The sequence below is a fragment of the Vipera berus genome (assembly GCF_964194415.1).
Source record: "Vipera berus genome assembly, chromosome: 9".
NCBI classification, from domain to species: Eukaryota; Metazoa; Chordata; class Lepidosauria; order Squamata; family Viperidae; genus Vipera; species Vipera berus.
Window position 1 is genome coordinate 3,428,296 of NC_138212.1, and position 25,261 is coordinate 3,453,556.

The 25,261-nt window shown below is 47.4% G+C and overlaps 3 protein-coding genes across 6 annotated transcripts in view; 2 read left to right on the plus strand and 1 right to left on the minus strand.

The window, feature by feature from the left end:
* Nucleotides 1–186: 186 nt before the first annotated feature.
* On the minus strand, nt 187–11,391 carry GEMIN7 (gem nuclear organelle associated protein 7). 4 transcript variants are annotated; one of them, XM_081334886.1, is made up of 3 exons: nt 11,270–11,343; nt 10,308–10,358; nt 187–1,536 (listed from the first exon to the last, which is right to left on the minus strand). In XM_081334886.1, the coding sequence occupies exon 3, from the start codon at nt 1,525–1,527 to the stop codon at nt 1,147–1,149; it is 381 nt and encodes a 126-aa protein (XP_081191012.1). In that variant the 5' UTR covers nt 1,528–1,536; nt 10,308–10,358; nt 11,270–11,343; the 3' UTR covers nt 187–1,146. The 4 variants fall into 4 exon arrangements, with proteins under 4 accessions (XP_081191012.1, XP_081191011.1, XP_081191010.1 ...); XM_081334885.1 differs by lacking the exon at nt 10,308–10,358 and having other exon boundaries at nt 11,270–11,391; XM_081334884.1 differs by lacking the exon at nt 10,308–10,358 and having other exon boundaries at nt 187–1,539; nt 11,270–11,348.
* LOC308672187 (bone morphogenetic protein 2-like) lies at nt 4,170–9,572 on the plus strand. Its single transcript, XM_081334881.1, has 4 exons — nt 4,170–4,999; nt 5,398–6,000; nt 6,634–6,980; nt 8,584–9,572. Exons 3-4 carry the CDS (start codon nt 6,641–6,643, stop codon nt 9,462–9,464), a joined length of 1,221 nt encoding a protein of 406 aa, XP_081191007.1. The 5' UTR covers nt 4,170–4,999; nt 5,398–6,000; nt 6,634–6,640; the 3' UTR covers nt 9,465–9,572.
* Nucleotides 11,392–11,783: 392 nt separating the features above from the next.
* PPP1R37 (protein phosphatase 1 regulatory subunit 37) overlaps nt 11,784–25,261 on the plus strand; it is a 42,039-nt gene continuing 28,561 nt past the window's right edge. The window contains exon 1 of the mRNA XM_081335070.1: nt 11,784–14,109. Coding sequence (XP_081191196.1) covers nt 13,365–14,109 — 745 coding nt within the window. The 5' untranslated portion in view covers nt 11,784–13,364. The remainder of the gene's footprint in view (nt 14,110–25,261) is intronic.

The window sequence follows — 25,261 nt, forward strand, 5'->3', positions numbered from 1 at the left end:
TGAGCTGCCACCCTCCCGTGTGCAAAACAGCACCAGAAGTGGGGATGTTTCCTTGCCTGGTTTCAAAGCATACGAAATTAAGGCACCTGCAGGTGTACAGGGAGTCCTCGGCTTACGACTACAATTGAGCTCCAAATTTCTGCCGTTAGGTGAGACATTTGTTGAGTTTGGCCCCGTTTTACGACCTTTTTTTTGCCACCGTTGTTAAGCGAAACAGTGGAGTTGGTTAAGTTGGTGAGAACAGTTGTAAAGCGAATCTGGTTTCCTCCACGCTGACTCTGCTTTTCCGAGGGTCGCACAAGGAGACCTTGGCCACAGCAGTGGCCGTGTCAGTTGCCAAGCGGCTGCATTTTGATCATATGACCACGAGGATGCAGCAATGGTTGTGTGAAAAATGGACATAAGGCACTTTTCCCCCCCAGTGTCACTCTAACACGGTCACTAAAGGAATTGTTGTAAGTCGAGGACTACCTGTATTAGGATTAGAAGGGGGGGAAAAAGGAGCATTTTACACTCTTCTCCCTCCCAAGTAATTGGAGGTACAGGTGGTCCTTGAGTTACGACCATAATCAACCATGATTATGGTTGTAAGTTGCGACAGTTGTTAAAGGGGGTCGCCACACACCTGGGCTTGATTTTACTAACTTTTTTTGTGGTGCTTGTCAAGTGAGGCAGGTGGTCGTAAAGCGAACCTGTTGTTTGCTGTGAGGTGATTTTTTTCCTCTGTTTTTGCCAGAAACAAAAAGCAAACGCCAAATTTCCGGCAAAAATGTTATCAACGGCAGTGTGTGATTGTAGGCCGGTTGCTTGCGGTGCCCAAATTGTGGTCATGTGATCACAGAAGAGGAACATTCAAACTTCAAAACCAGGTCATAGCGTCCCCTTTTCCCAGAAACTGTCAACGTTTGACGGTCACCAAGTGCTTGGTTGTAAGCCGAGGACTACTGCAAATGAATCGGGGAGATCGAGCTGCCTGCCATTTCTGGAGCAGCCGCTCTGCTTCTTACAGAGAAATCCCAGCTGCTTTGCTTGTTACGGAGGCTGAGATTCGTTTATTTTAGAGCTGCAACTCACAACAAAAGTGACCGGACGCAAGTTTGAGTCTCTGCCTTAATCCGAGGCTCTTCTATCACAAGAGGTCGGCTTTCAGATTTCAAAGGAATACGCGATAATGTCTGAGCAACGGAGGAGGGCTTCCCGCTGAATCCCGAGAGGAGTCTGAAGCCCAGAAACCTGGAAGTTCAGGATATCGATGTCCGACGCTCCAAACAGGGCTGTGACGTTAACCTTCTCGTACATGACAAAGTTCACCGGCTGGCCGACCATGGCCAAGAGGCTGCGTAAGTAGCGTTCCCGCATAGCGACTCGTGCTTCTTGCTCCAGCTCCAGGTGGGCCGGCTCCTTACATGCTCCGGAAAGCAAGCTGCTGGGCCCCAGGGCCTGAAAGCGAGGAGAGTTGGGATCAAAACCACGGCTTGACCCATCAGGTCCACGGGGCAGGCGCAGAACAGCCACAGGCACCGTCATTGTGTATCCCTGCTTAAAAAGGGGAGAAAAAGAAAAGATAATGCAATTTCATTCAGAACTAAAGATATTAAACAACTGGAGCTGATGTTTTAGATCAGGGGGTCTCCAACCGTGGCAGCTTTTAAGACTTGTGGACTTCAACTCCCAGAATTCCCCACAGCCAGCCAGCCATGCCAGGAATCTGGGAATGGTAACTTGTCCATCCTTGAAGGGGATGGGTATCCCAAAGGTGCTTTTTCCAAAGGCAACTTGACTCTGTTTTTTCCTTGACGATGTCTCGCTTCTCATCCAAGAAGCTTCTTCAGTTCTGACTGAATGGTGGAGGATGGAAGGATTTATGTTCCTTGCAGTCCTCCGGTCGTTAGCGCTCTTCCTGAAAGTCACTGAGGCCACTTAGTTTATCTGTGCCCTCAGGGTCACCCAACTCCTGTAGCCTGCAATTTTTCTTTTCTTTTTCTGGAAATCCTTTCATACTCCTGGACCATTCAAAGGAAGTTTAGGAGTATGAAAGGATTTCCAGAAAAAAAAATGCAGACAACCATGACCTGGACGACTGAGAATCTCCATAGACAAGGAGTTGGGTAGTTTAGAAATCTCGTCCGTATCTATCTATCTATCTATCTATCTATCTATCTATCTATCTATCTATCTATCTATCTATCTATCTATCTATCTATCTCTGTCTGTCTATCTGTCTATCTCTGTCTATCTGTCTATCTGTCTGTCTATATCTATCATATATCATATCTGTCTGTCTATCTTATCTTATCTATCTATCTGATCTATCTCTGTCTATCTGTCTATCATATCATATCTGTCTGTCTGTCTGTCTATCTATCCTATCTATCCTATCTATCTATCTATCTATCTATCTATCTATCTATCTATCTATCTATCTATCTATCTATCTATCTATCTATCTATCTATCTATCTATATCTATCTATATCTATCCATCTATCTATCATATCTGTCTGTCTGTCTGTCTGTCTGTCTGTCTGTCTGTCTCTCTCTCTCTTTCTCTCTCTCTCTCTCTCTCTACCTACCTATCCAGCTCATCGTCTGCAATCTGCTGGACACCACGGAGTTAACCGAGGCTTAACAGCCTTGTAAACAGGAAGTGCAGCGGCACAAGGACAGCCTATTTTCCAACTCTGGATGGTGGCGGCACCAAGTTGACGCTTCCTTGCTGTGCCAACATCCCCTCCGGCAGGCAGCCAAGCCCGGGTCATCGGCAAAGAGCATGTTTTCCACAGTAAGCGGGATAAAGCGAGCAGCAGCCAAGGACATCGCCGTCTCCGAAGGAAAGCAAGAGGGCAAACGGGCGGGAAAAAGCAAGGCTAGCAATAGCACTTAGACTTATATACCGCTTTCACAGCGCTTTACAGCCCTCTAAGTGGTTTAAAGAGTCAGCACATTGGCCCCTCAAAAATCTGGCTCCTCATTTTACCGACCTCGGAAGGATGGAAGGCCGAGTCCAACCTTGAGCTGGTCAGGATCGAACAGCCGGCAGTGGGCAGAGTTAGCTTGCAATCTTGCATTCTAACCACTGCACCGTGAGGGCTCACACACAGCCTTGATCTTTTATATAAGCCTTCCCCCAGCCTGGCCTTTAATGTTTGACCAGAGCAGTCTTCTCCAACCTCCTCCATCTTCCACAGAATTTGGATTGCAAGACCTTAGTCGTCACCGAGACACGACAATTCAGCCATCAAAGGGAGCCTTGCAGAAACCAAGTCTCTACTTGAAGCAGCAGAGAGCTCGGTACAGGTAGTCCGTTACGTACGACCACAATTGGGCCCAAAATTTCTGTGGCTAAGCAAGACAGTTCTTGAGTCTTGCCTCGTTTTACGAACTTTCCTGCCACAGTTGTTAAGTGAATCCCTGCACTTGTTAAGTTAGCAAGACGGTTGTTAAGGGAATCTGGCTTCCCCATTGACTTTGCTTATCAGAAGCTCGCCAGAGGGGATTATGTGATCCTGGGACACGGCAACCGTCATAAATATGAGCAGTTGCAGAGCATCCGAATTTTGACTGATGGGACCATGGGGAGGCTGCAACAGTTGTTAAGTGTGAAAAACGGTCATAAGTCCATTTTTTCCAGTGCCACTGAAACTTCGAATGGTTACTAAGTTGTGAGTTGAGGACTACCTGTATATATTGTTACAATTCACCGCAACAATCTTGCCTCTTCAACCACCATGGTCCTGTACATACAAAACAGCCCCACTCTGCTCTACTCAGTTCAGGAATCCTCTCCTTTCAAAAACGACCTGGCTTGCCACCAAACCTCTGTAGAGATTCAGTTCCGAAAACCAGCGAAAACAATTCTTTTACTTAGGCCAAAGAGCCGGCTGCGCTTTTAAAGCAATTCGGGGAAAAGATGTCTAAGCCAACTTCTCTGAATAAACCAGGATAGCCTCTGATTCAGAGTGGCAGTCCCCATGCCTCAGATCGGGCTTAACTTCACAATGACGGCCAAGGCAGCAGGTTATTCTTCTTGCTGTCGTGATGGGGGTGTCCAAATGTGGCCACTTTTGTTTAAAGACTTGTGGACTTCAATTCCCAGCATGGCTGGCTGGGGAATTCTGGGAATTGAAGTCCACAGGTCTTCAAAGTCGCCAGAGTTGGACGCTCTGCTGTAAAGGTTTCATGGGCAGCTCCGTCGTGGCCCGATGTGTTGAAGAGGCCTCAAAAGGGCCCCAGGAAACGTTGGCTAAGGGATGATTAGAACGCTTGGTTTTCAGGGGCAGAAAATGAGCGAAAGGGGCGAGACTCTCCCGATGCGCAATTCTGCCTTGAGGGGCAGTCGAGCTATAGTGGCGATGCCCCTTTGAGACACGGGCAGCAGGCCTGGCTGAACTCCAGCACGAGGGCTGGGAGTATCACGTATGCCCGAGCAAAATATTTTCCAGCTTTTGCTTCAAGACGCAGCCAGGTTTCTGGAACGAAAAACTCCAGGTTTAAGTCTCGGGAGAGACGAACGCCCCCCCCCCCGCCCACTCCCCATCCCTGGTCAGACCACATTCCTGCGTAGTGTGTTTGTTCCAAGCGCCTGCCAGCACCGGCTGAAGGCCTGGCGGCTTCCTCTTCTGTTTATGCGCTCTTTCCACAGACGGCTCATTCTCCGAGTGTGTTGTCTGGCAGGAGAGGAAGTCCTGGCCTCTGGAAGCCCTCTCCAACCGGCCTGATAAGGACCCGGCTCAGACCTGCTGCAGGGCTATTATTTTTGGCAAGGCTGCCTTGGCTTCTGTTGGAATGTGACCCGCGAAGGGACTCTGCTGGGAGGACGAACGTTAAAAGAAACAACGGTCGCGGGGTTTCAACATAAAAGGCGGCGCTGATTTGGGGATGCCGCGCAGGACAAACGGCAAGACCCGTCCAGGAAAGGGCTGCTAGGCTCACGTGACAAAAGCCGTACCGTGAGGTCCTTGGTGCTCTGAGCTTTGCAGACGTTTTCATTACCAAACTAGGTAACGTCATCAGGGCAAGAAGAGAGTGGGATCTGTGTCGCGGAATATGAGGAGGAGGACCGTGGGGTCCTTGGTGCTCTCCAAAGCTTGGTTGTTTCCTTGCAGATGTTTCACTACCATACTAGGTAACGTCAGCAGTGCTAGGAGGAGGGAGGGTTTGCTCTCTGTAAATCCTGTAAACGTAGCACAGGTGATGTAACCCAGTTGGATAATGAGACGATCGCAAGAGAATCACCATGCTCGGACCCCCGCAGTCCCCTTCTTCCGATTGGAAATTTGGCAATTCTGGGAGTTGAAGCCCGTGCCTCTAAAAGCCATCGAGGCCGAGAAACTGGACTAGGCACTGCTTGCAGAAATGTCTTCCCATCAGACTCATTTTTTTTCCGGTCACAATCCAGGCCGCGGCAGCTAACGTTCAAGGCCTCCTGGCAAGTTCACACGATGACATCTGCACGCGGCATGCAGTGTAGCAAGGCCCCTCGAAAGGTTAAAGTTGGCCAAGGGGGATTCTGGGAAGGGGCACCCCTCCGTTCTGTGCTCGATGCTGCTATCTTGGGCCAACTACCAAGATGGCCCTACAAATGCCCCTTCTTCCCTATCTGGGCCCAAGAGGTGGCACCTACGGCTTCTCCAGCAGGGCCAAAGAGCCGCTCTGGTGCTGCTTCAGAGAGCAAAGAAACAACAACTTTCAACAACTTGTTTGTTCTGGCTCCGGCCACTCGCCTGGTTGACATCACATCCTGAGAGCAGGGAGACCGGCACAGCCCAGACAATCTGAAAGCGAGCCGGGACCTGGTTTTTCCTCATTGGAAGAGAACAAGGCAGGAAGGTGGACGGAGAATGCCAAGGAGCCTCGCTCTGCCCAGGAGGTTTCCAAGACGGCTTCCCGCTATGGGTGATCCAGAAGAACCAGGAAAAGCTTGAAGGACAAGCAGGCAAGGAAAAGGCCATTAAGTGGAGGAAGGAACATGGATTCTGGCCGAGAACCTCAACTTTTGCAGGTAAGTCCTCCTTCAGGAGAGGTGGGTGGTAGGACTACAAAAACAATGCTGCTTCTTTAGTTTAGCTGGTATGTGGGAGTAGTAACTGAATCCAAAATGTCTGTTGCTAAGCGAGACAGTTGTCAACTGAGTTTTGTTCCCTTTTACGACCTTTCTTGCCACAGTTGTTAAGCAAATCACTGCAACTGTTAAATTAGTAACATGGTTGTTAGACGAATCTGGGTTCTGCAATGTATTCAAAATGGACTGGTGTGTGTATAGACTGCAAGCACAGGTATATGTGTGTGTGTGTGTGTGTATGTATATATACACACACACGAGCTCATAGTGTACATATAAACAGCAAGTAATATGGTAGGTCATAGATATATATGACCTATTATATGACCTATTACTTGCTGTTTATATCTACATTGTGAGATATAAACAAATTTGTGTGTTCAGTCACACATGGCAGATAAAGAATTCTACTCTATACATTTTCTTCTGAGAGAGGGTATCAGAATTTCATTTTTTTTAATTGTGTGCCAGTGTGCCCGCAGGAAAAAAAAGGGACAATAAAGGTTATTTTACATATTTTATCAATAATTTTCTCTCTCTCTCCCCCTCCTTCTCCTGCCCCGACATCTCCAGTTTCACAATGGTTTCTGGTAACTTGCCGAGTTGGGTGATCTTCCTCATCCCTCTTGCCTTCTGGGCATCTGAATGCCTTCAGATGGCATCACCAGGCGCTGCTGAGCCAACGGGCAAACGTGATCCGGAGCACCTTCCCATCCAAAGCTTCCAAACCGTCCTGTTAAAGCGGCTGGGTTTGCAAAGGCGCCCAGACCCAAAGCCCAAACTACGGGTCCCCCAGTACCTGATGGATTTATACCAATTCTGCCTGAGGTGGCCTCCAGCCTCTCCCAAGGACAGTGAGCCGCCCTTCCTGGAAGCACGAGCAGCCACAGCCAACACCGTGCGCGCCTTCCATCATGTTGGTGAGACTCTTGCTCAATCCCCCATCTTAACAGGGCTGAGGGAGGAGGGCGGAGAAACTCTGGATCTCTCCGGGAACCGTGGACCAAAGAGTTAAGGTGTTGGCAGGAACCGGCACGTATAAAACTCTTTAAAAAGAGCTGAGAGTCAGAAGAAGGGGCAGACAGACACAAACATCCCAGGCTGATGGGGGCTGCTATGGTGGGGTGGACTTAGCTCAATGGATTTGCATGCCAAAGATGCCTGGGGTGAATCACCAGCAATCTCCAAGCTAAAGGCTTTAAGAGACAGGGTGAAACCTTCTCTTTCTTCCTGAGAATCTGCAGCCAGTAAAGCAGATAATGCCAAGCTAGGCAAACTCTCGGCCTGACTTCTTTTAACTCTTTTAAATATTCCGCGGCAGACCCACCAAACACCAGGGTCCAAAATTAGAAAGATCAATTGGCCAAATGCCTAGACGCTGCTTCCCCAACAGGAAAAAAAAACAAAGTTGTTTTGCCTTTGGACAAAGCACCTTTGGGGCAACCATGACCTGGATGACTAAGAATCTCCATAGACATTTAGCTTCCCCAACAGTTCTATGGAAGTCACAGCTGTATTTTGTTGTTGTCTATTCTTGAAAATAGGGCCTTGTGCTTTAACTGCTGAGGTGAGAACTGGACTAAAAAGTCATTAATTTGGGTTCTGGTGCCATCTATGGAGCAAGGAAAGCAATGGTCTCCCAAAAGATTGGTTGACAGCCAATTTTAGCAGCTAAAATATTCCTCAGCTCAGAGAAAGAGAGCGTGTTGTACTGGCAACTTCCTTGTGTGCTTGTGGTTTAACAACCACACAAGGAAGTTGCCAGTATAACATGATAGCCATACAAGTGAACGATGTGTTCTGAGCTTGTTCCAAAACTTTCATTTCTTCTTCAAGCAAAGCGCTGAGCCTTAAATATAATCGGCTTTGGATCCAATCCTAGCTATATCCAAGTCAATGTTCCCCTTATGGAACCAAAGACTAAACTTCCATTTTAAAGGCAATACAGTCGTTCTTGACTTACCATTTATTTAATGAAAAATGTGATGTATGACCAGTTTTCACACTGCTATCTGTTGCAGCATCCCCAGGGTAATGTGATCAAAATTGAGACACTTGGCAAGTGCTCACATTTATGACAGTTGCAGCCTCCTGGGGTCACGTGACCAGCTTTTGTAACCTTCTCATCTAGCTTCTGACAACCCCAGTGATTCACTTAACCTGTGATTCACTTAACAACCCCAGTGATCTGCTTAATAACTCTGGTCAAAAGGTTGTAAAATGAGGCACAACTCGCCTAACAACTGTCTTGGAATTAGCAAAGGAAATGTTGAGCTCCACTGCGGTCGTAAGTCGAGGATTACCTGAGTGTGACCTATTCTAGATGGAAATGACAAGAAAGGGAATGTTGTTGTCCCCAGGTCACACTTGTAAGCTTCCAAGACACACCAGGTTGGTTGGAGAAGGAAATAGGCAACAGGGCAAGAGACTTCCTGTTAACTTCAGCAAAGCCGTTATTTTATTTGAACTGCCTGTCCTACTTTTCCCTTACTTTTCCTCATTTTTTCCCCTCTTCGCATTTAGAGGATTCAGTGCATCTCCCCGAAGGTGCGGGAAATTCATTCTACTTCCTGTTCAACCTCACCATGCTGCCGTTGGAGGAGGAACTGACTGCCCTCGAGTTGCGTCTCTTTCACTCCCCAAAGGAAAGCCACGGCTTACACATCAACGTTTACCATGCCGTGGATCCCCCACCTGTCTCCCCAAACAAGAGCCGACTCCTCACGTGCAAGTTTGTGACTCCCGGCCAGCCCAAATGGGTGAGTTTTGATGTGACAGCTGCTTTCCAGAAGGCAAGAGAACAGAAGAAGCGTGATCTCGGCTTTCTGGTTGAGCTGCAGCCTTCCAACAGCAGCCGCGATCTTCCACCCCAACCGATTTCCCTTCGTGCAAGACGCTCTCCCGGCAAAGAGGAGACTCAGTGGGCTGTGGAAAGGCCTTTACTGGTCACCTACAGCCACGACCAAAGAGGGCAGCCTCTGAGCCACAGAAGAAGGCAAACCAGAAGCCGCCCTATTAGAGGCAGAGGCACGGCTAAAGTCCCAGCCTCCGCGAGGAAGCCGAAGAACCTCAGGCCAAAGACTAAAACCAGCACGAGGTGCAGAAGGCACCGCCTGTTTGTGGATTTCAAGGCGGTGGGATGGAATGACTGGATCATCGCTCCCAGTGGCTACCATGCTTTCTACTGCTCTGGGGACTGCCGCTTTCCACTGGCCGACCACATGAACTCCTCCAGCCACGCTGTGGTGCAGACCATCCTGAACTCAGTGAACTCTAAAGTGCCCAAGGCATGCTGCGTCCCCACAGAGCTCAGCCCCATTGCTATGCTTTACCTAGACCAGCACGACATGGTGGTCCTCAAGAGCTATCAAGACATGGTCGTGGACGGATGCGGGTGCCGGTAGAAGCAAAAGTGCACAGAATTGTCTTTTCTCAGTGCTAAAACTTAGGGGAGACGCTCAGTAAAAGTGACGGACAATAAAATCCGGTCTGTATTGCAAAAGGGATCAGAATGGTCAGTGCAACGTCACCACAGACAGGAGCTAGATAAAATCTTCCCTTACAGAATTGATTTATTTCCAAAGGTCAGCAACAGCTCTAGGCTGGTACCATGATATCTTCCCAGAGGGGCCACACTCTGCAGGCCACTGTTGGGATTAATTTCACGAATGAGCAATAATAATTTCTGCCTGCTATCTTTTAATGCAACAATAGGTCAACAACCATTTGAAGGTAACACTTGTCACTCTCATCTAGCAGGGATTATGGAAATTACAGCTCCAAACAGCTGGGATGCACCAAATTATCTACCCCTTGTTAGCAATAGCAATAGACTTATATAACCCTTCGTAGTGCTTTACAGCCCTTTCTAAGCAGTTTACAGACTCAGCATATTGCCTCCAGCAATCTGGGTCCTTATTTTACTGACCTCATAAGGATGGAAAGTTGAGTCAACCTTGAGCTCATCAGGATTGAACTTCTGGCAGTTGGCAGAGTTAGCCTGCAATACTGCATTCTAACCACTGCCCACCACAGCTCAGATATTAATGAGTATCTAGATATTCTTATAGAATTAGATGAACAATAAATGAAGTATTTATCAAGCCTATCACAGTAATAGACCCCAGGCCAAAATGAAAACCAGGACAGACATGCTGAAACAAACAGCAAATGCACATAACTAAAGAGAGAGATTAACAGATACCCATGGAACGTTCATTCAATAGCATTTTGTTTTCTGCGCTTACATCTGTTTCGCAGCTTTAGAGAGTTTCTCCAGTCAAAATGTTAATGTTGTGCTAATCAGAATTATGAAGGCAAATATTTGGTATAAAAATTCCTTAACAGGCAGAAGAATCCAATCCTCCAATTGCATGCAGCTTCTTACCCATCAAAAAGACCATTTTGGCTGCAATCCCATGGGGCCTTAGAAGGTGGCAGCGTGGTGGGTTTACTACTTTCTGATCAGAAAGGGAATGAAATCTAACACAAAGAGGGCCATCTCGCTGGTGTAGGAAATTTGAGGAAAACCACCATTCCTGGGCAACGAGTTACCAACCACAGATGTCTTAATGACAGCTGAGAAACAATTTTCCAAAACTTTAACACAAAACAACCTGCTATCTAACCCAGTGAAACAATAACAGCTCTTAGACATCCTGTTAAACCAAACAAGCTACATTCTAGTTCGTAATTGAGCAAATGGTGGTTTATCCAACGCGCATATCCAGATAGAAGCTACTTCTCATGTGGCAATAAGCCAAGGCTTGTTAAAACCATGATTCGTGGAAGGCAAGCTTTCCAGATTTAACAAAAAGCTAACGTCCCCTAAAGGCAATTCTTGGGTTTTTTTTTTCTGTCTGTGCCACCACCCAGAAACGGGGGAGGCACAAAACAAAACCAAGACTCCAATTTCCTATCTAAGAAACCCTGGTTTAAAAAGTTTTTTTCTGGGCTAACAGACAATGGTTTTTAATCCTGGCTTGGTTTCTTTTTTGGGCCTTTATAGCAGACTTTGAGCCAAAAATCAGCCATGTTGATCAAGAGCTGGACGGGATTAAAGGCCCAACAGGGCAAGGCAGCCTAATGTCGCCCCGGGGTGGTGGTGGGGGTTATGGAGGGCGCCTGGTTGGGGACCCTAACAACCTCCCCTTGCCCAGAAAAGTAGCATTCCCGTTAAAAAAAAATCCCTTAATTAACGTGAACTAACTTGCACAGGCCTGGCTGGAACTATCTCCTCATATCCACCCCAAATTCGGCCGTCCTGAAGCGCCAGGAAGCAACGTGACCCCTTTGCCCGGAAATACTAAGCTCTTCCTTAAGCCGATCGCTCAAGACTAGGTCCTCTCTGGCCAGAGGAGGACTGCCAAATCTATGACTGCAGACCAATGAGCCGGGAGACGAGCAAGGCGCATGCGTCATCTATTTATATATCTCCCCCCTCTATGCGTAGCCTTGGGAGAGCGAGGTGAGGGAGCGTGAGCTTTTTCGTCAGAGTCAGGCGGTGTTTTTGTTTGGTTCAGTCCGCTTCCCCTATCGGCACATTCGGCATCCTCTTTCGGTCGCCCCCGGACTTTCTTTTTGAATGTGACGTTTTTAAAGTTCGCTTTCACTACCCGCGGTGAGATTTGACGGGGCTTGTCTTTCCTCAGACGCCCCATGAAAAAAAAATCGAAAGTGCGGAATCGAAACCCAAACCAGGCGCTTTCACTCCTGGAGTCGGGAGGGGAGGGGGGCGAGCGGGAGGCCAGCCAGCAGCAGCGGCGGCGGCGGCGGCGGCGGGAGGAGGAGGGGTCGGGTCGCTCCGCGCGCTAGCTCGCAAAACCCACTCGCTGATTCGCCAAACTCGGGAAAAAAAAATAAAAATAAAATAAGCGCGGGACCCTCCTTGGGGAAGCCGGGCGTGGGAATCCCGCTACAAATGACGCGCGATCCGAGGCCCGCAGACGGCTTGAGGGAGACGAGCGGGAACGAAAGCCGAGCCACCCGGCTAACCTTTTGTCGAAAGTGCGTCGGCCGATGCGCAGGCCGCAAGCGCACTTAGTCCTGGCGGCGGCGGCGGCAGGGAGAGGCGGCTTCTTTCGCGTCCGCACCTGGCTGAGGCGGCGGCGTCTCCTCCGCCCTTTCCCTGCCTCGTGAGCGGCTTTGGCCTCCCGGCGCTCCGCTGCTCCTCCGGGTGCGTATTTCAACCCGGCGGCCTCTCTCCTGCCGCCGCCCGTCTCGTCCCGAAGAAAGTGGGGAAGGGGTTTCCCCAGGCTCCGCTCCTGGGAGGAAAGGCCAAATAGGAAGCCTTTCCCGGGACGCTTTCTTTCCTTCGCCTGGCCGCTCCCGGAGCTCCTGCTTGTTTATACCCGGAGAGGTTCCTTCTCTGACACCTCCCGCCCCCCCCCCGCGGCTTGCCTTCTCCCCAGAGACCACCCCCCCTTCCTTCCTTCTCCCCCACCCCACCCAGTGGACGGTAACCCTTTTTTAAAACATATATATTTCTCTCTTCCTCTCGCCCCAAAACTGACTTCGTACCTCGGGGGCGGGTGGGTGGAATAATTCCCCCCAACTTTTCCTTGCAGGAGCCAATTGCACGTGCATGCTTCTGCAAAAAGTATCTCTCACCTCCCCCACCCCCGTTATTTTATTTTATTTTTTTAAAAAAACTTTTCTGCACCAAGAGCGGACCGTCGTGGTGCTTTTATTGGACTTCTGTCAGCTGAGGCTTATTTATTTTGTGGGCCTTGCGGTTCGTGGTTGTGTAAACTTTCCTTTTGCTTTCCCTCTTTGCTGTGGGAGAGCTGCTGTGAGACGTGTTTTATCGTCCGGTTATTTAGTCTGATGCATTTCCGGCTTATGCCTACCCTACCTGATCCTTTTTTCCTGGGAAGGATAATGAAACCGAATGGCTTTCTTTGTTTTGCAGGCTAGAAAGGGATTGCTGTGGGACCCATTGATTATCCTCAGCTCCCCATAATTCATCCCTCTCCCCAATCCGGGTTGTTCCCTTGATGCTGTGTCTCTCCTAACAGTCGCTTCCTTCTAATCTCAACGGAGGGTTTTACTTTACCCTTGCTTTCTATCTCTTTATCCTCCTCCCCTGTCCCCAGCTTCTTTTAATCTTCACTCATGCTTCATGTAGTGGCTTCCTTTGGTTCAACAAGAGCGCAGTCTCTCTTCACTACTGCTTATAAGGAGAAGGCCTGGAAAACGTGAGAGCTTTTTTTTCCTTCTTTTCTCCCCTTTCCTGAAGGGGTGGGCAGCAAAAAGATAGCAAGGAAAGGTGAGTTCTGTTCCTGAGTAATGACTCCAAAGGACTCATGAGAAGGGAAGAAGGAGCTCCCCCTTTGTCAGAGACCCATCTCACCTGCTTGGCTATGGAGTGTGTGCAGGTTTCACCTGTACAGCAACAAGGCAAAGCTGTTGAGGGGGACCGTGTGCTGCTGCTCCTGCCCGCTCCTGCTGTGCAGGAGGAAGAGGGGACCCTTTTGGGGGGCTCTGACTCCTGGGCTGCTTCCCAACTGAACAATAGCCAAGATGGCAGGAAGACGTTTCAAGACACTAAGGAGTTTTGTTCCAACAGTGCTGAGAGCCTTCCTTCCCAGAAGGATCATGTCGGGGATACTGTAGAGCGTTGTACTGTGTGTTCTTTAAACGAGGACCTGCAAGAGAGCTGTGATGGGGCAGAGGAGGACTTGAAATCGTTGGAGACTTTGAACCATCAGCAGGAACGGTCACTGGTCAGCGAAGTGGCTGATGGCAACGACACCTCTTCGGTGGCAGAACCTCTTGGGACGACGACTGCTCAAGAAGGCCTTAGGGACAAGGACCCGTCTGCTTCCGAGCAAAATAAGCCTTTGCCTGACAAAGCTGAGTCCTCTCCTCAGAACGGCTGCCTAAGCTTGGAAGCAGCAAGCGGGGACACACCAGCAGATGACCTATTAAATCAGGGTTCTCCACTTGTGGATGAGGGGAAGCTTAAGCCCGGGGCAAAGCATGTGACTTTCCCTTCTGATGAAGACATCGTGTCTGGTGCTGTGGAGCCTAAAGACCCTTGGCGGCACGGTAAGCAAAGATCCCTTGTTCCCAGTACCCTTTTCCTGGCTTATACTGATGGTGATGATGATGTTGTTGTCCGTTCAGTCAAGTCTGACTCTTGGCGATTCTAAGGGCCAGGTCTCGCCTCATCTTCTGATCTTGCACTGCTTTGAATTATTCTGTGTTCTGGCTGGTGTCAGCTTTCATGGTGTCCAGACACGGTGTTCTCTGGCAGCCTGGTTCCCTTTTCCCCTCGTTTAACTCTTCTAAATGTCATTGCTTCCTCTCCTCCTCTCCCCCCCCTCCCCCCAAGGGACATGTCCAAAGTAAGTGAGACGCAGTTTTGTGATTTTTGGCTTCTAGTGCCATGCCTGTTAGTCACCCCTGATGTCCAGGGAATAAACAGGAGGTCTTCTCTGGCACCATAGCTCAAATGACTTTGAATCTAAGCCAGTTACGTTAAATAGAGATTAGGTGCTTCGTTTGTTTTGCAGTGGTTAGGATTTTGCAGAATGTTTTAAGTTCTCATTCAGATTATTCTCATGAAGTGTTCTGAATTGGAGGCAATTGAGAAGGAGGGAGGGAGGGAGGGAGGGAGGGAGAGACCTTGGCACTCCACTAACAGTAAATCATTATTTCTTTGCATTTGATTTTATTGGGCACTTTTCTGCTGAAAAGGCTACAGACCTCATGACTAATCAGGACTACCGTTTTGCAGAACACAAAAATCCTATTTAAGAGGATACATGACAAAATACTAAAAGCTGACTTAACTGTACAGCAGTTAATTAACAAAGCAGCCAATCGCTAGGCAGGGAAGGCTCTTGAAAACAGACTTTTTATTGAGGAAGTCATAAAAGGAGGAGGCAAATTGGCACGTCTCCATACAGTAAAAATTGTAGCTCCTACGGTGACAGGATCACGGGTTAGCTTACCTGAATCAGGCCACAGTTAAAAGTGGACATTTTTTTAAAAAAAATTAAAAAACCCAAATGTTGGCAATATTAATTTTACGAATGAGACTGAAAATCGTTACTTCCCAACCAATAAAGAAGTGCTTTATGTTTTATGTAATACATTGACAAGGAAAAATAAAACTAATTTAAAAAAAATAAAACTAATTAAAAAAAACTAACATCCTAATTATCTGGTTTTCTAAAATGTCGATACATGCACATTTTTTGCCATTAAATTATTCGTTTTTTCAGAAAGGCTTCCTGACGAAAGGACTGAGGAAAGTTTGTTTTTACTTTCAGGCCTTGCAGGTTACTTTCCCTTTGTGTTAATGTAAATAGCACCCTGAGCGTTTGGTTATAGCTTTAAAAATCCACAACCTGAATGGTCAAGGCAAACTAAACCCACAGAACTTCTTGATTGTCGTGAACTCAGACTTTTGAGATTATAATGATAAAAATAATGCTGCATTAATGTTTTAAAAAGACCCAGTTTGGTGTGTATAAGTGTGTCTGTGTGTATAATGTTTCGATAACTTTGTCTATGGCTACTAATGTCCCTGTTTAGCAAAGGAGTTGCACATGAATGATTTAAGAATGGGAACAATGACTCCATGGCTTAGGGAAATATGATGCGGTTGGACAGTGTAGTCCAGGGGTAGGCAACGTTGGCTCTTTTATGATTCGTGGACTTCAACTCCCAGAATTCACTATTAGAATTGGCAATATTTTCCATTTTTCCCCATTTTCATTGGGTCCCGAGCAAAACTGATACGCCAGTAGTTGAGACAGTGCATTATTAACTATTTCGGACGTGTAATGTTGCAAAAATGGGATTTATTTCAGAAAGCCAGGCTGCCTAAACGACTTTTGGAAAAGGATAGCATTTTGTCATCGTCGTTTCAGTCCAGGTCCTTGAAGGTGAATTCTACAGAACTGTGTGCAGGGTGTGTGTGTGTGTGTGTGTGTGTGTGTGTGTGTGTGTGTGTGTGTAGGACAGTAGTGTACTTTCCCTTGGATCGTCATCTTTATACTGTAAGCACTTGATCTCTGTCAAAAATCGGAAGATGTGTTTCCTTTTTTCGGAAACCTCTGAAGCTCTTTTAGCTCTAATGTTATGTATGTATAAGGGTAATGTTGACTTTTCTGTACTTCTGTGTGATATTTTGAGGATTTCCTGTGCTGATGCTTAGGCTCCTTCTTTAATTACAGCATTAGCGTGTCTTGAGGCAATATGGAGCACAGTAGTGAAATATTTTTGGTCAGGTTCACTGAATTCTTTGTCTTGAGAAATAAATGAACATGTAGAAAATTAGTTTGAATCCATTGACGCTTGTCAACACCAGGAACTTTCTTGCTTGAATGCAGGTACACTACAGATTTTTGAAAATGCAGATATTTTTTCCCTATCTGCTGAGTGATAATCCTATAAGCACCTTAGTGTTGCCTTCTTTAACCTATAGATGGCTAAGACCAAGGAGGGTTGGGTTGGGGGAGCAGGTTCAGAATATTCCTCCTTCTCTACTCCTTTCTCTTCTCCTCCCCTCTATTCCCTTTGCTTCTCTTCCTCTTCCTCCTCCTCCTCCTTAACCCTTCCCGCCCACCTTTTCATCTCTATCACCAAGTATATCTACCTAATGCTGGTAGGGATTGTTTGCACTGCAAATCCAGAGCTTTCTGAACCAGACATAGTAGATGTAGCTCCTGCCATGGCTTATTTAGACGAAATCCCATTTACTGTACAATTTTTGTAGTTGGTATACGTCAGCGGCACCTGCGTTTAAAGCACCATGCGATCGGTTAACATCTGGGTTTATTGAAGTCAGTGGATGGAATCTGATCAGAGCCTTCCGTCAGTCGTTGCTTTTATACTCACGTCTGGCTGTTTCCACATAGAAATCCTCCAGTGTCTGGCGCTTCTACAGCTGTCTTTATATTCATTAGCATGCCTTGAACAAACCTCCTTGAAGTGGCAGGAGTGTGCTGTATGCCAAGGGTCTCCAACCTGGGCAACCTGAAAACTAGCGGAGACTTCAGCTCCCAGATTTTCCCCACTCAGCATGCAACTGGCCTTCCAATATTCCATCTGTGAGAAACAGCTGATGTGCAAAAACAAATAATAAAAAAAAGAATAATGAAGATCTGTGTTTTGAAAAGCAAACAAGCCAAGGTTTCGCAAAACACACAAGCTTCTGTGAAATAAGTTGCATAACCAATCAACAATACTTCCCAAAAATAGAGAATGGGAGCAGAGACAAAGCACAATTTATCTTCCTATTTATAGAAGGTTATCTGTTCCCCCCAAGGGGATTCTTATTTAACACAAGAGACCAGCTCCAGGGCTGTTGATAAGCCTAAAATAACTGAGTTAAGGAACATGTTGAAACCACCCTTTCTCCTGGAGGCAGAAGATAACGTTGGGATTCTCTGGCCACGACTGTTTCAAAGGTTTAGTCGCAGGGGTAATAATTATGACGCGTGGACTTCAGCTTTCAGAACTGGCTCAGGGATTCTGGGAGTTGAAGTCCACGAGTCATAAAAGAGCCAAGGTTGCCTACCCCTGGTTTAGTGTTACCTGCGGATCCACTCCTGTGGAAGACAATTGATCTGATGCCCAGATGGCAATAAGGAGAGGCAGACTTGAAAAGAAATTGGAAGGGGCTTCTGACATGGTTGAAGAATAATCCTAGAGACCAGATGTCTGGGGCTACTACTTTGAGGATGAATCACATGGGGGGGAACCCCAAATGGTTTTTCTTTGTTTCTTTTTATTTACAAAAGACAGACTTTAAGCCATCTGGGTAAGCAACCCACTGCAAGTAGGTCTGCCTGGTTGCGATTCCTTTTGCCAAATGGGTTTTTCCCCTCGGCCCTGGAGTCCTGCTGCATTCCCTCCAAAATGCATCTTGCGGTTGTGCGGCGGATGTGGCTTCTGCCACAGATTCACACCAAGCCGCCCTTGAGCTTCTTCACTCCTCTCACCTATAAATAGGACAATGGGATTGTCCTGAAATGCTTCCAGCATCGGGGCTTTTCCGCTTTGACCGCTTGAAGTTGGGTGGACCGCAATTCCCAGCATTCCTCAGCCAGCCCTGAAGGGTGGGGAATTCTTGGGAGTTGGAAGTCTGCACCTCTTAAAATTGCAATCCGACTGAGTTCCATTCCAAGAAAGCTCTTTAAGCTCTCAGAATGACACAGACCAGTGTTTCTCAACTCCTAGAATTCCCCAGGGCCAGCCATAAAGGCTGGGGAATTCTGGGAATTGAAGTCTACCCATCTTAAAGTTTGCCACTGTTAGGGGGGAAAAACAACCCCTGCTTTACATACAGTATAGGGCAGAGGTCCCCAACCTTGGCAACTTTAAAACTTGTGGACTTCAACTCCCAGAATTCCTCAGCCAGCTTGACTGGCTGAGGAATTCTGGGAGTTGAAGTCCACAAGTCTTAAAGTTGCCAAGGTTGGAGACCCCTGGTATAGGGAACAGCATGTTCGTTTATCTTCATGATGTTTGTGATCCTGGAAAAAAAAAAATAGCAGGATCTCGGGTCCTACCTCTCTTTCCCCAGAGGAATTATGAAAGGAAGGAGCAGATGCCAGGTGGAACGCTGGATCAAGAGGCTGGGGCTGTTTCGTTTGGTTTTTTTGTTTGCCAACTACCTTCCAGAAGTTGAGCTGCCACCATCTTGCAAAGTAGCTTGGGAATCAAGCAAAGCTGTTCTCAAGCTGTCTGCCATGATAAGGGGAAAGGGGAAAAAAAATCCTGTTCTCTCTGCCACACCCGTTGTTGTTTCAGTGCAGCGGGAGGGGTTGAGTGTTCCTGGCACACGATGCAAATGGTGGACGACAAGAAGGATCGCATGCTTTCCTCCTGAGGTCTTTTGCTGGCCCGTCCAGAAACACATGAGTCAGATTCACCCGCCTGCCAGGCAGCCCGGGCCCTGGATCGGCGGCATCGGCAACAGGCAAGACGAGGCACAGGGTTTCCTTCCCAATATGGTTCAGTGTGTGTGTGTGTGTGTGTGTGTGTGTGAGAGAGAGAGAGAGAGAGAGAGAGAGAATCTCAACTGATCAGCTTTTCAGGTTCGAGTCCCAAACACTATATGACGGGACCGAGCTCCTGTTATAGGTGATCCTTGACTTAGAACCATAGTAGGGCATTGGCAACAGGCGAGACGAGGCACAGGGTTTCCTTCCCAATATGGTTCAGTGTGTGTGTGTGTGTGTGTGAGAGAGAGAGAGAGAGAGAGAGAGAGGAGAGAGAGAGAATGGCTCAACTGGTCAGCTTTTCAGGGTTTGACTCCCGAGCACTATATTACCGGGGTGAGCTCCTGTTACAGGTGATCCTTGACTTAGAACCATAGTAGGGCCCTAAATTGCTGAGTTAAGATATTTGTTCACTGAATTTTGCCCCGTTTTAAGGACCTTGCTTGCCACAGTTGTTAAGGGAATCACTACAGTTGTTAAGTTAGTAACAGGGTTGTTAAGTGACTCTGGCTTCTCCATTGACAGCTGTTAAAAGTTCCCCATCCTGAAGGGGGAAAAGCCAGTGCCGGTTCCTATGTGGATTCTCCTGATCTTTGTCCTTCTTCCCGGCACCTAGTGGCAAATCTCCAGAAACTGTGAAGCCGGAGTTTGGTTTTCAAAAGCCGGCAAGCAGGCACTCACCCCTTCCCTTCAGTAGTCAAAAGTTGGGTCCGATCTAGCACTTCTGGAGAAGAGCAGGGTTATTTTTGAAGCCACAGCTTTCCTCCTTCCACACACACACGTACACTCCGTTATTATCTGAAGCCTGCTTCTGCCGGGTAATTGTGCACTGTCTGTTCTGGTGTGTATAAAGTTGTGGCTTGGTTTCCCCCCTGCTTGGGACTTGAAGGGCTGCTGTTTCCAGCCGGGCCTTTGCAACCGCAGCTGAGTCATGTCTGCTCATGACAATTAACATTTTCCCGGGAAGCCTTATGTAAGCAAGCGTTTCCCAGCTTGCTCAACTCAGAGATCCGAGCAGCCTGTGGACTTGGCAGGTGTCTGTCTGTCTGTTTTCGGCAGGTGGTCTGTGCATGCGTGTTTAGCACAGGAGGGGCAGGTGGCTTAAAAGGTTGCTGCAAGTCTTCGGCATCTGAAATGGGACCCGATATGCTTGTAGCTTATCCGGTGCTTCCATAAATTGCAAATTGCATTGCGGAGTGACAGGTTGAGACTCCCGAAATTGAGGAAATGAGATTTTTAAAAAGTTTTTTTTTTAAATTTAGATTCGTTTTATCCTGCCTTCATTATTTTTATAAATAACACAGGGTGGTGAACGTACTTAATACTCTTTCCTTCTCCTGTTTTTCCCACAACAACAACAACCCTGAGAGGTTGGTTGGGCTGGGAAAGAGCGATAGGCCCAAAGTCTGCCAGTCAGCTTTCATACCTAAGGTGGCACTAGAACTCACAGTCTTTGATGATTGGCCCAAAGTCACCCAGCCAGCTTTCATGCCTAAGGTGGGACTAGAACTCACAGTCTCCTGGTGATTGGCCCAAAGTTACCCAGCCAGCTTTCACGCCTAAGGCGGGACTAGAACTCACCATCTCCCGGTTTCTAGCCTGGCGCCTTGACCACCAAACCAAACTGGCTCTCTATATAGTTTGATTTGCCTCAAGGGCCTGGGATTTTAGGATTGCAATATTTGATTGATTAGATGATTGGACCAATCCCACTTTTAATCTACTAGTCCCCTGGCAATATTGATTGTAGGTAAAAGAAACCCGTGTTAGGAGTATGGAAACATAGTTTTATTTTCTCAGAGGCTGAGAAAGGGTTAACTCTGAGTTCTGACTCCTGGCTGAATTCCCAGATGGAAAACCTGTTGGCTTTGGACAGGAACATGGGGTTGGTTTTGTTTGTTCGTTTCTGTTTTTGCCCAAGTCAAAATCTTGAGACCCAAATCGGTGGGTAAATACTGACAGCAAACTTAAGTTCCCTGACTTAAGAAGGTAAAGTGGTATGTGACCCTATTTGCATTTTTCTTTCTTTCTTGCTGGAACTTTTTATTAGCTTTACGACTTTCTTGCCTCTCTAGAAAGAGCTCCCTAAAGAAAGATACCACAGGCAGTCCTTGACTTATGGCCACAATTGAGCCTAACGTTTCCATTGCTAAGTGAAACATTCGTTAAGTGAATTTTGCCCTGTTTTATGACCTTCCTTGCTACAGTTGTTAAACGAATCATTGCGGTTGGTTAAGTGAATCTGGCTTTCCCCCCCCCCCCCATTGACTTTGCTTGTCAGAAGGTTGTCAAAGGGGATCACATGACCCCGGGACGTTGTGACCCTCATAAGTCTGAGTCAGCGGCCAAGCGTCTGAATTTCGATCGTGTGACTGTAGGGATGCTGCGATGCTGTTGTAACTTTGAATGGTCACTAAATGAACTGTTGTAAGTCGAGGACTACCTGTATTTCCAAGCTGGTTTTTTTTCCTTGCAAGAACATTTGGGAGTCGGGGAGTCAATTTAATAAAATCCACCGTGTGTGAATTGGGCAACCATATAAATTTGTATACTAAATATCACACTATGAAACATGTGGGACCTGTTACAGACCTGTTACAGTCCTGTGATTTATAGTTACTTATTTGCGTCCATACTTTGATCAGATTTTACCACTTTATTAAGCAAACATGTAGAGCCGCCCCTCTACCACAAGGAACTAAATAAGGATAAAATAAAAACAGAATACCACAGGACGGCTGTTTCCTTAAAGGACCGTTTTTAGCAAAGTGTTTGCCATTTTGAACCATAATGGTGGGATCTGCAGAATATATCATCCACCTCGACAATACCCTGCGCCAGGAGTCTCCAAACCTGGCAACTTTTTGTGGACTTCAATTCCCAGAATTCCCCAGCCAGCCATGCGAAGTCAATGGGGGGGGGGAGAAATGCCTGATCCACTTAATGACCGCAATTCATTCAACAGTTGTGGCAAAAAGGTCATAAAACTGGGTGCAACTCACTTAACCGCCTGGCTTAATGATGGAAATTCTTTTGGATTTTTTTTTTGGGGGGGGGTGTTTGCTATTTCGTATTTTAACCTTGTCTTGAACAAAATATCATATATAATGAAAAGAAAACCAATGGAAATTCTAGTCTTGATTGTGGTCTTACGTCGAGGACAAGCTATAATAAAGGTAAAGGTAAAGGTTCCCCCGCACACACATGCGTGCTCTTTCCAACTCTAGGGGCCGGTGCTCATCTCCCTTTCAAAGCCAAAGAGAGAGAGAGAAAAGTTGGGTTTTTCTTTTATTTCCCACGTCATCTTTTTGAACAGGAAGCCTCCAAGGCAGCTTTTCTTATTGTTTTGTTTTTGCCCAAGGCAGGGCACACCTCTTCGCCTTGTCTGGGAGCCTCTCCCCGCTTTAGTCTCTTCAGCATTCCTGCGCCTAAGGCCGAGAGAGCCTATCCTGGAAGCTTTTGCAAATTCATTATCTTCAGACATAAAAGGAAATATTGCAAGGTTTGACATCCTTGTGTATGTGTGTGTGTGTGTGTGTGGGGGGGGGGGAAATAGAACTGTGTCCTATTTTGCCCTGCACCTGAATACAAGCTTTGTGTGACTAACCTGATCTGGGCTGTGCGCCAGGTAAAGGACCTGCCTTTTGCACCGCCACCCAGCATCTCACCCGCAACTGGAACAACGGGGGAATAAGATCCAACTCACATGGTACCTTTCCCCCATGAATAGCAGCATTAGCCCTTAGACTGATATACCGCTTCACAGTGCTTTACCGCCCTCTCTAAGCCGTTTACAGTCAGCCTGCTGCCCCTAACAATCGGGGTCCTCATTTTTACCGACCTCGGAAGGATGGAAGGCTGAGTCCAACCTTGAGCTGGTCAGGATCGAACTGCTGGCCCCATCATTTCTAGAGAATGTCATGCAAAGCCAGGTGTCTCATTCAGACTGACAGCTTTTGTATGCTTTTGTAAGAAAACATGATTTACAAACAGCTGTGGCTTGGTTTAAACAAGGCAAAATCATAAGCCGTGGTTTACACAACTACTATGTCTGGGTTCCCACAACTCTTGGTCCGGGAGAAAGGTTAGATTATACATATGTAAACCAAAGTACACACAGTAATAATAAAAAAAACTTCCTGGTACATTGACGGGGAATTACTTGGGCAAAGCTGGTATGTGTAAACAAGAGAAAATTCTTTTTTCTGCTAAGAAAATATTAGGCAAGTCAACTGTGCATTATTATTATTTTTGCATACATCTGAGCCGCTGGTTTTAAAAGTATGCTGTGCTCTTTGTTTAATTGTAGGTGTGTTTCATGTCAGCTGTACGAAAGGTCTGTTCAAAGACGACACTATTTTCAGAGCTTAATTAGGATGATTAAACCTTGTTTTAGAGTACAATTTCCAGGAACCTAAAAATACTAAGTAATAGTGTGACTGAAAGTCTGGTAATCCTCGACTCAACGATAACAGAATTTCCGTTTCTCACCAAGGCGGTTGTTAAGTGAGGTGTGTCCGATTTTACAGCTTTTTTTGCCACAGTTGTTAAGCAAATCACTGCGGTTGTTAAGTAACTCAGACGGTCGTTAAGCAAATCCAGCTTTTGCTCATTGACTTAGCTGGTCGGAAGCCGGCTGGGAAGGTTGCAAATGTCGGTCACATAACCCTGGGACGCCTCTGTTGTCAAAAGGACTTGCAGGTTGCCAAGTACTTAAATTGTGATCATGTAACTGGGGATTCTGTGACGGTCGTAAGTGTGAGGACTGGTCGTAAGTCACTTTCCCCAGTGCCGTCGCAACTTTGAACGATCGCTAAACAAGCCTGTAAATATTAAGCTACTGCACTGTGGTGTTCAAGGAGAAAGATCTGTAAAACAGTATACCAGGGGTCTTCAAACTTGGTCCTTTTATGACTTGTGGACTTCAACTCCCAGAATTCTAAGCAGGCCAAGTCGGGCGAGCAACTCTTTGAAAACTGCACAAAGACTTGCAGGACAGATCCAACATGTGCTGCTCCCACAGCACCCCAGTTCTGAAACATCACGGCTGAAGAAACTCCCCGTGTTAACTGAGCCTTTCCCTCCCCCCCACCCCCTCCCCAAAATAAACAGGCCAAGTTATTTTATCCCAGCTGGGTTCCCACATCCCATTAGCATCTATCTGCATCTGATGGGATTTGCCAGCCAAATGACTGCAATTTTGTGCTTGGACCTTTCGCACGAAGGCACGTGACAATTTATTTGCCCAGCCACAATTTCAAGGAATCCATCAGCCAGATTATAGAGCAGTGATGGTGAACCTTTTAGAGACCGAGTGCCCAAACTGCAACCCCAAACCCACTTATGTATCGTTAGGTGCCGGGTGGGTGTGGCCCATTGGGTGGGCACGGCCCATTGGGTGGGCATGGCTGCGGTGGTAACGGCAAACTGGGTGGGACTAAAAAGTTCAATCAATCAATTCCAACTTTGCGAGATCTTTTTTTTTTCCCCCTGGGAGAAGTTGAAATTGATTGATTGAACCTTTTTTTTTTTCAAACGGCGGAGGCCTAAAGCGAAAAGGTTTTATAAAACCCAGCTGAAGGCTTAGGACTGGGGCGACGGCACGCGTGCCCACAGAGAGGGCTCTGCATGCCACTTGTGGCACCCGTGCCACCAGTTCGCCACCACGGATCTAGAGTTTACCTTGGTGGAAGGGTCAGCCATGCCACCTATGTAGATCTGGCCTTTCCTGAACTCCAGCTTCTTCCTTCTAGAACGGGGGGGGGGGGGGAGAGAGAAGGTGTCTCCAAACTTGGCAGCTTTAAGACTTGTGGACTTCAACTCCCAGAATTCCTCAGCTAGCCGTGCTTAAGGTTGCCAAGTTTGGAGACATCCCACCCCCCCTTCCTTCTAGAACAGACATGTCAATCACAAGGCCCGGGGGCTGGATCCGGCCCGCGATGTGGTTTCATGCGGCCCGCGAAGCCATCCTGGAAACAGGGAGGGAACGGCCCCCACTGCCTTGGCCCTGGCCCAGAGACCCTCAGATCTGTCCCACTCCTGCCCAGGCCCCCATAGGCACCCTTGATGCGAACGATGTAGAGCTGGCCACGCCCACCCAGTAGGCCATACACACTCTAGCCACACCCACCCGGTAGGCCACGCCCACCCTGGCCACACCCGCCCGGCCCCCTGAGGGCAACCGCAATGCTGATGCGGCCCTCAATGAAATTGAGTTTGACACCCCTGTTCTAGAAGATAGT

Bases quoted from the DNA above. Each gene is read 5' to 3' on its own strand.
- GEMIN7 (XM_081334885.1), bottom strand. From the start codon at position 1,527: ATGACGGTGCCTGTGGCTGTTCTGCGCCTGCCCCGTGGACCTGATGGG.
- LOC308672187 (XM_081334881.1), top strand. From the start codon at position 6,641: ATGGTTTCTGGTAACTTGCCGAGTTGGGTGATCTTCCTCATCCCTCTT. The intron at 6,981-8,583 runs GTGAGACTCTTG...CTTCGCATTTAG, and splicing joins GCGCGCCTTCCATCATGTTG to AGGATTCAGTGCATCTCCCC.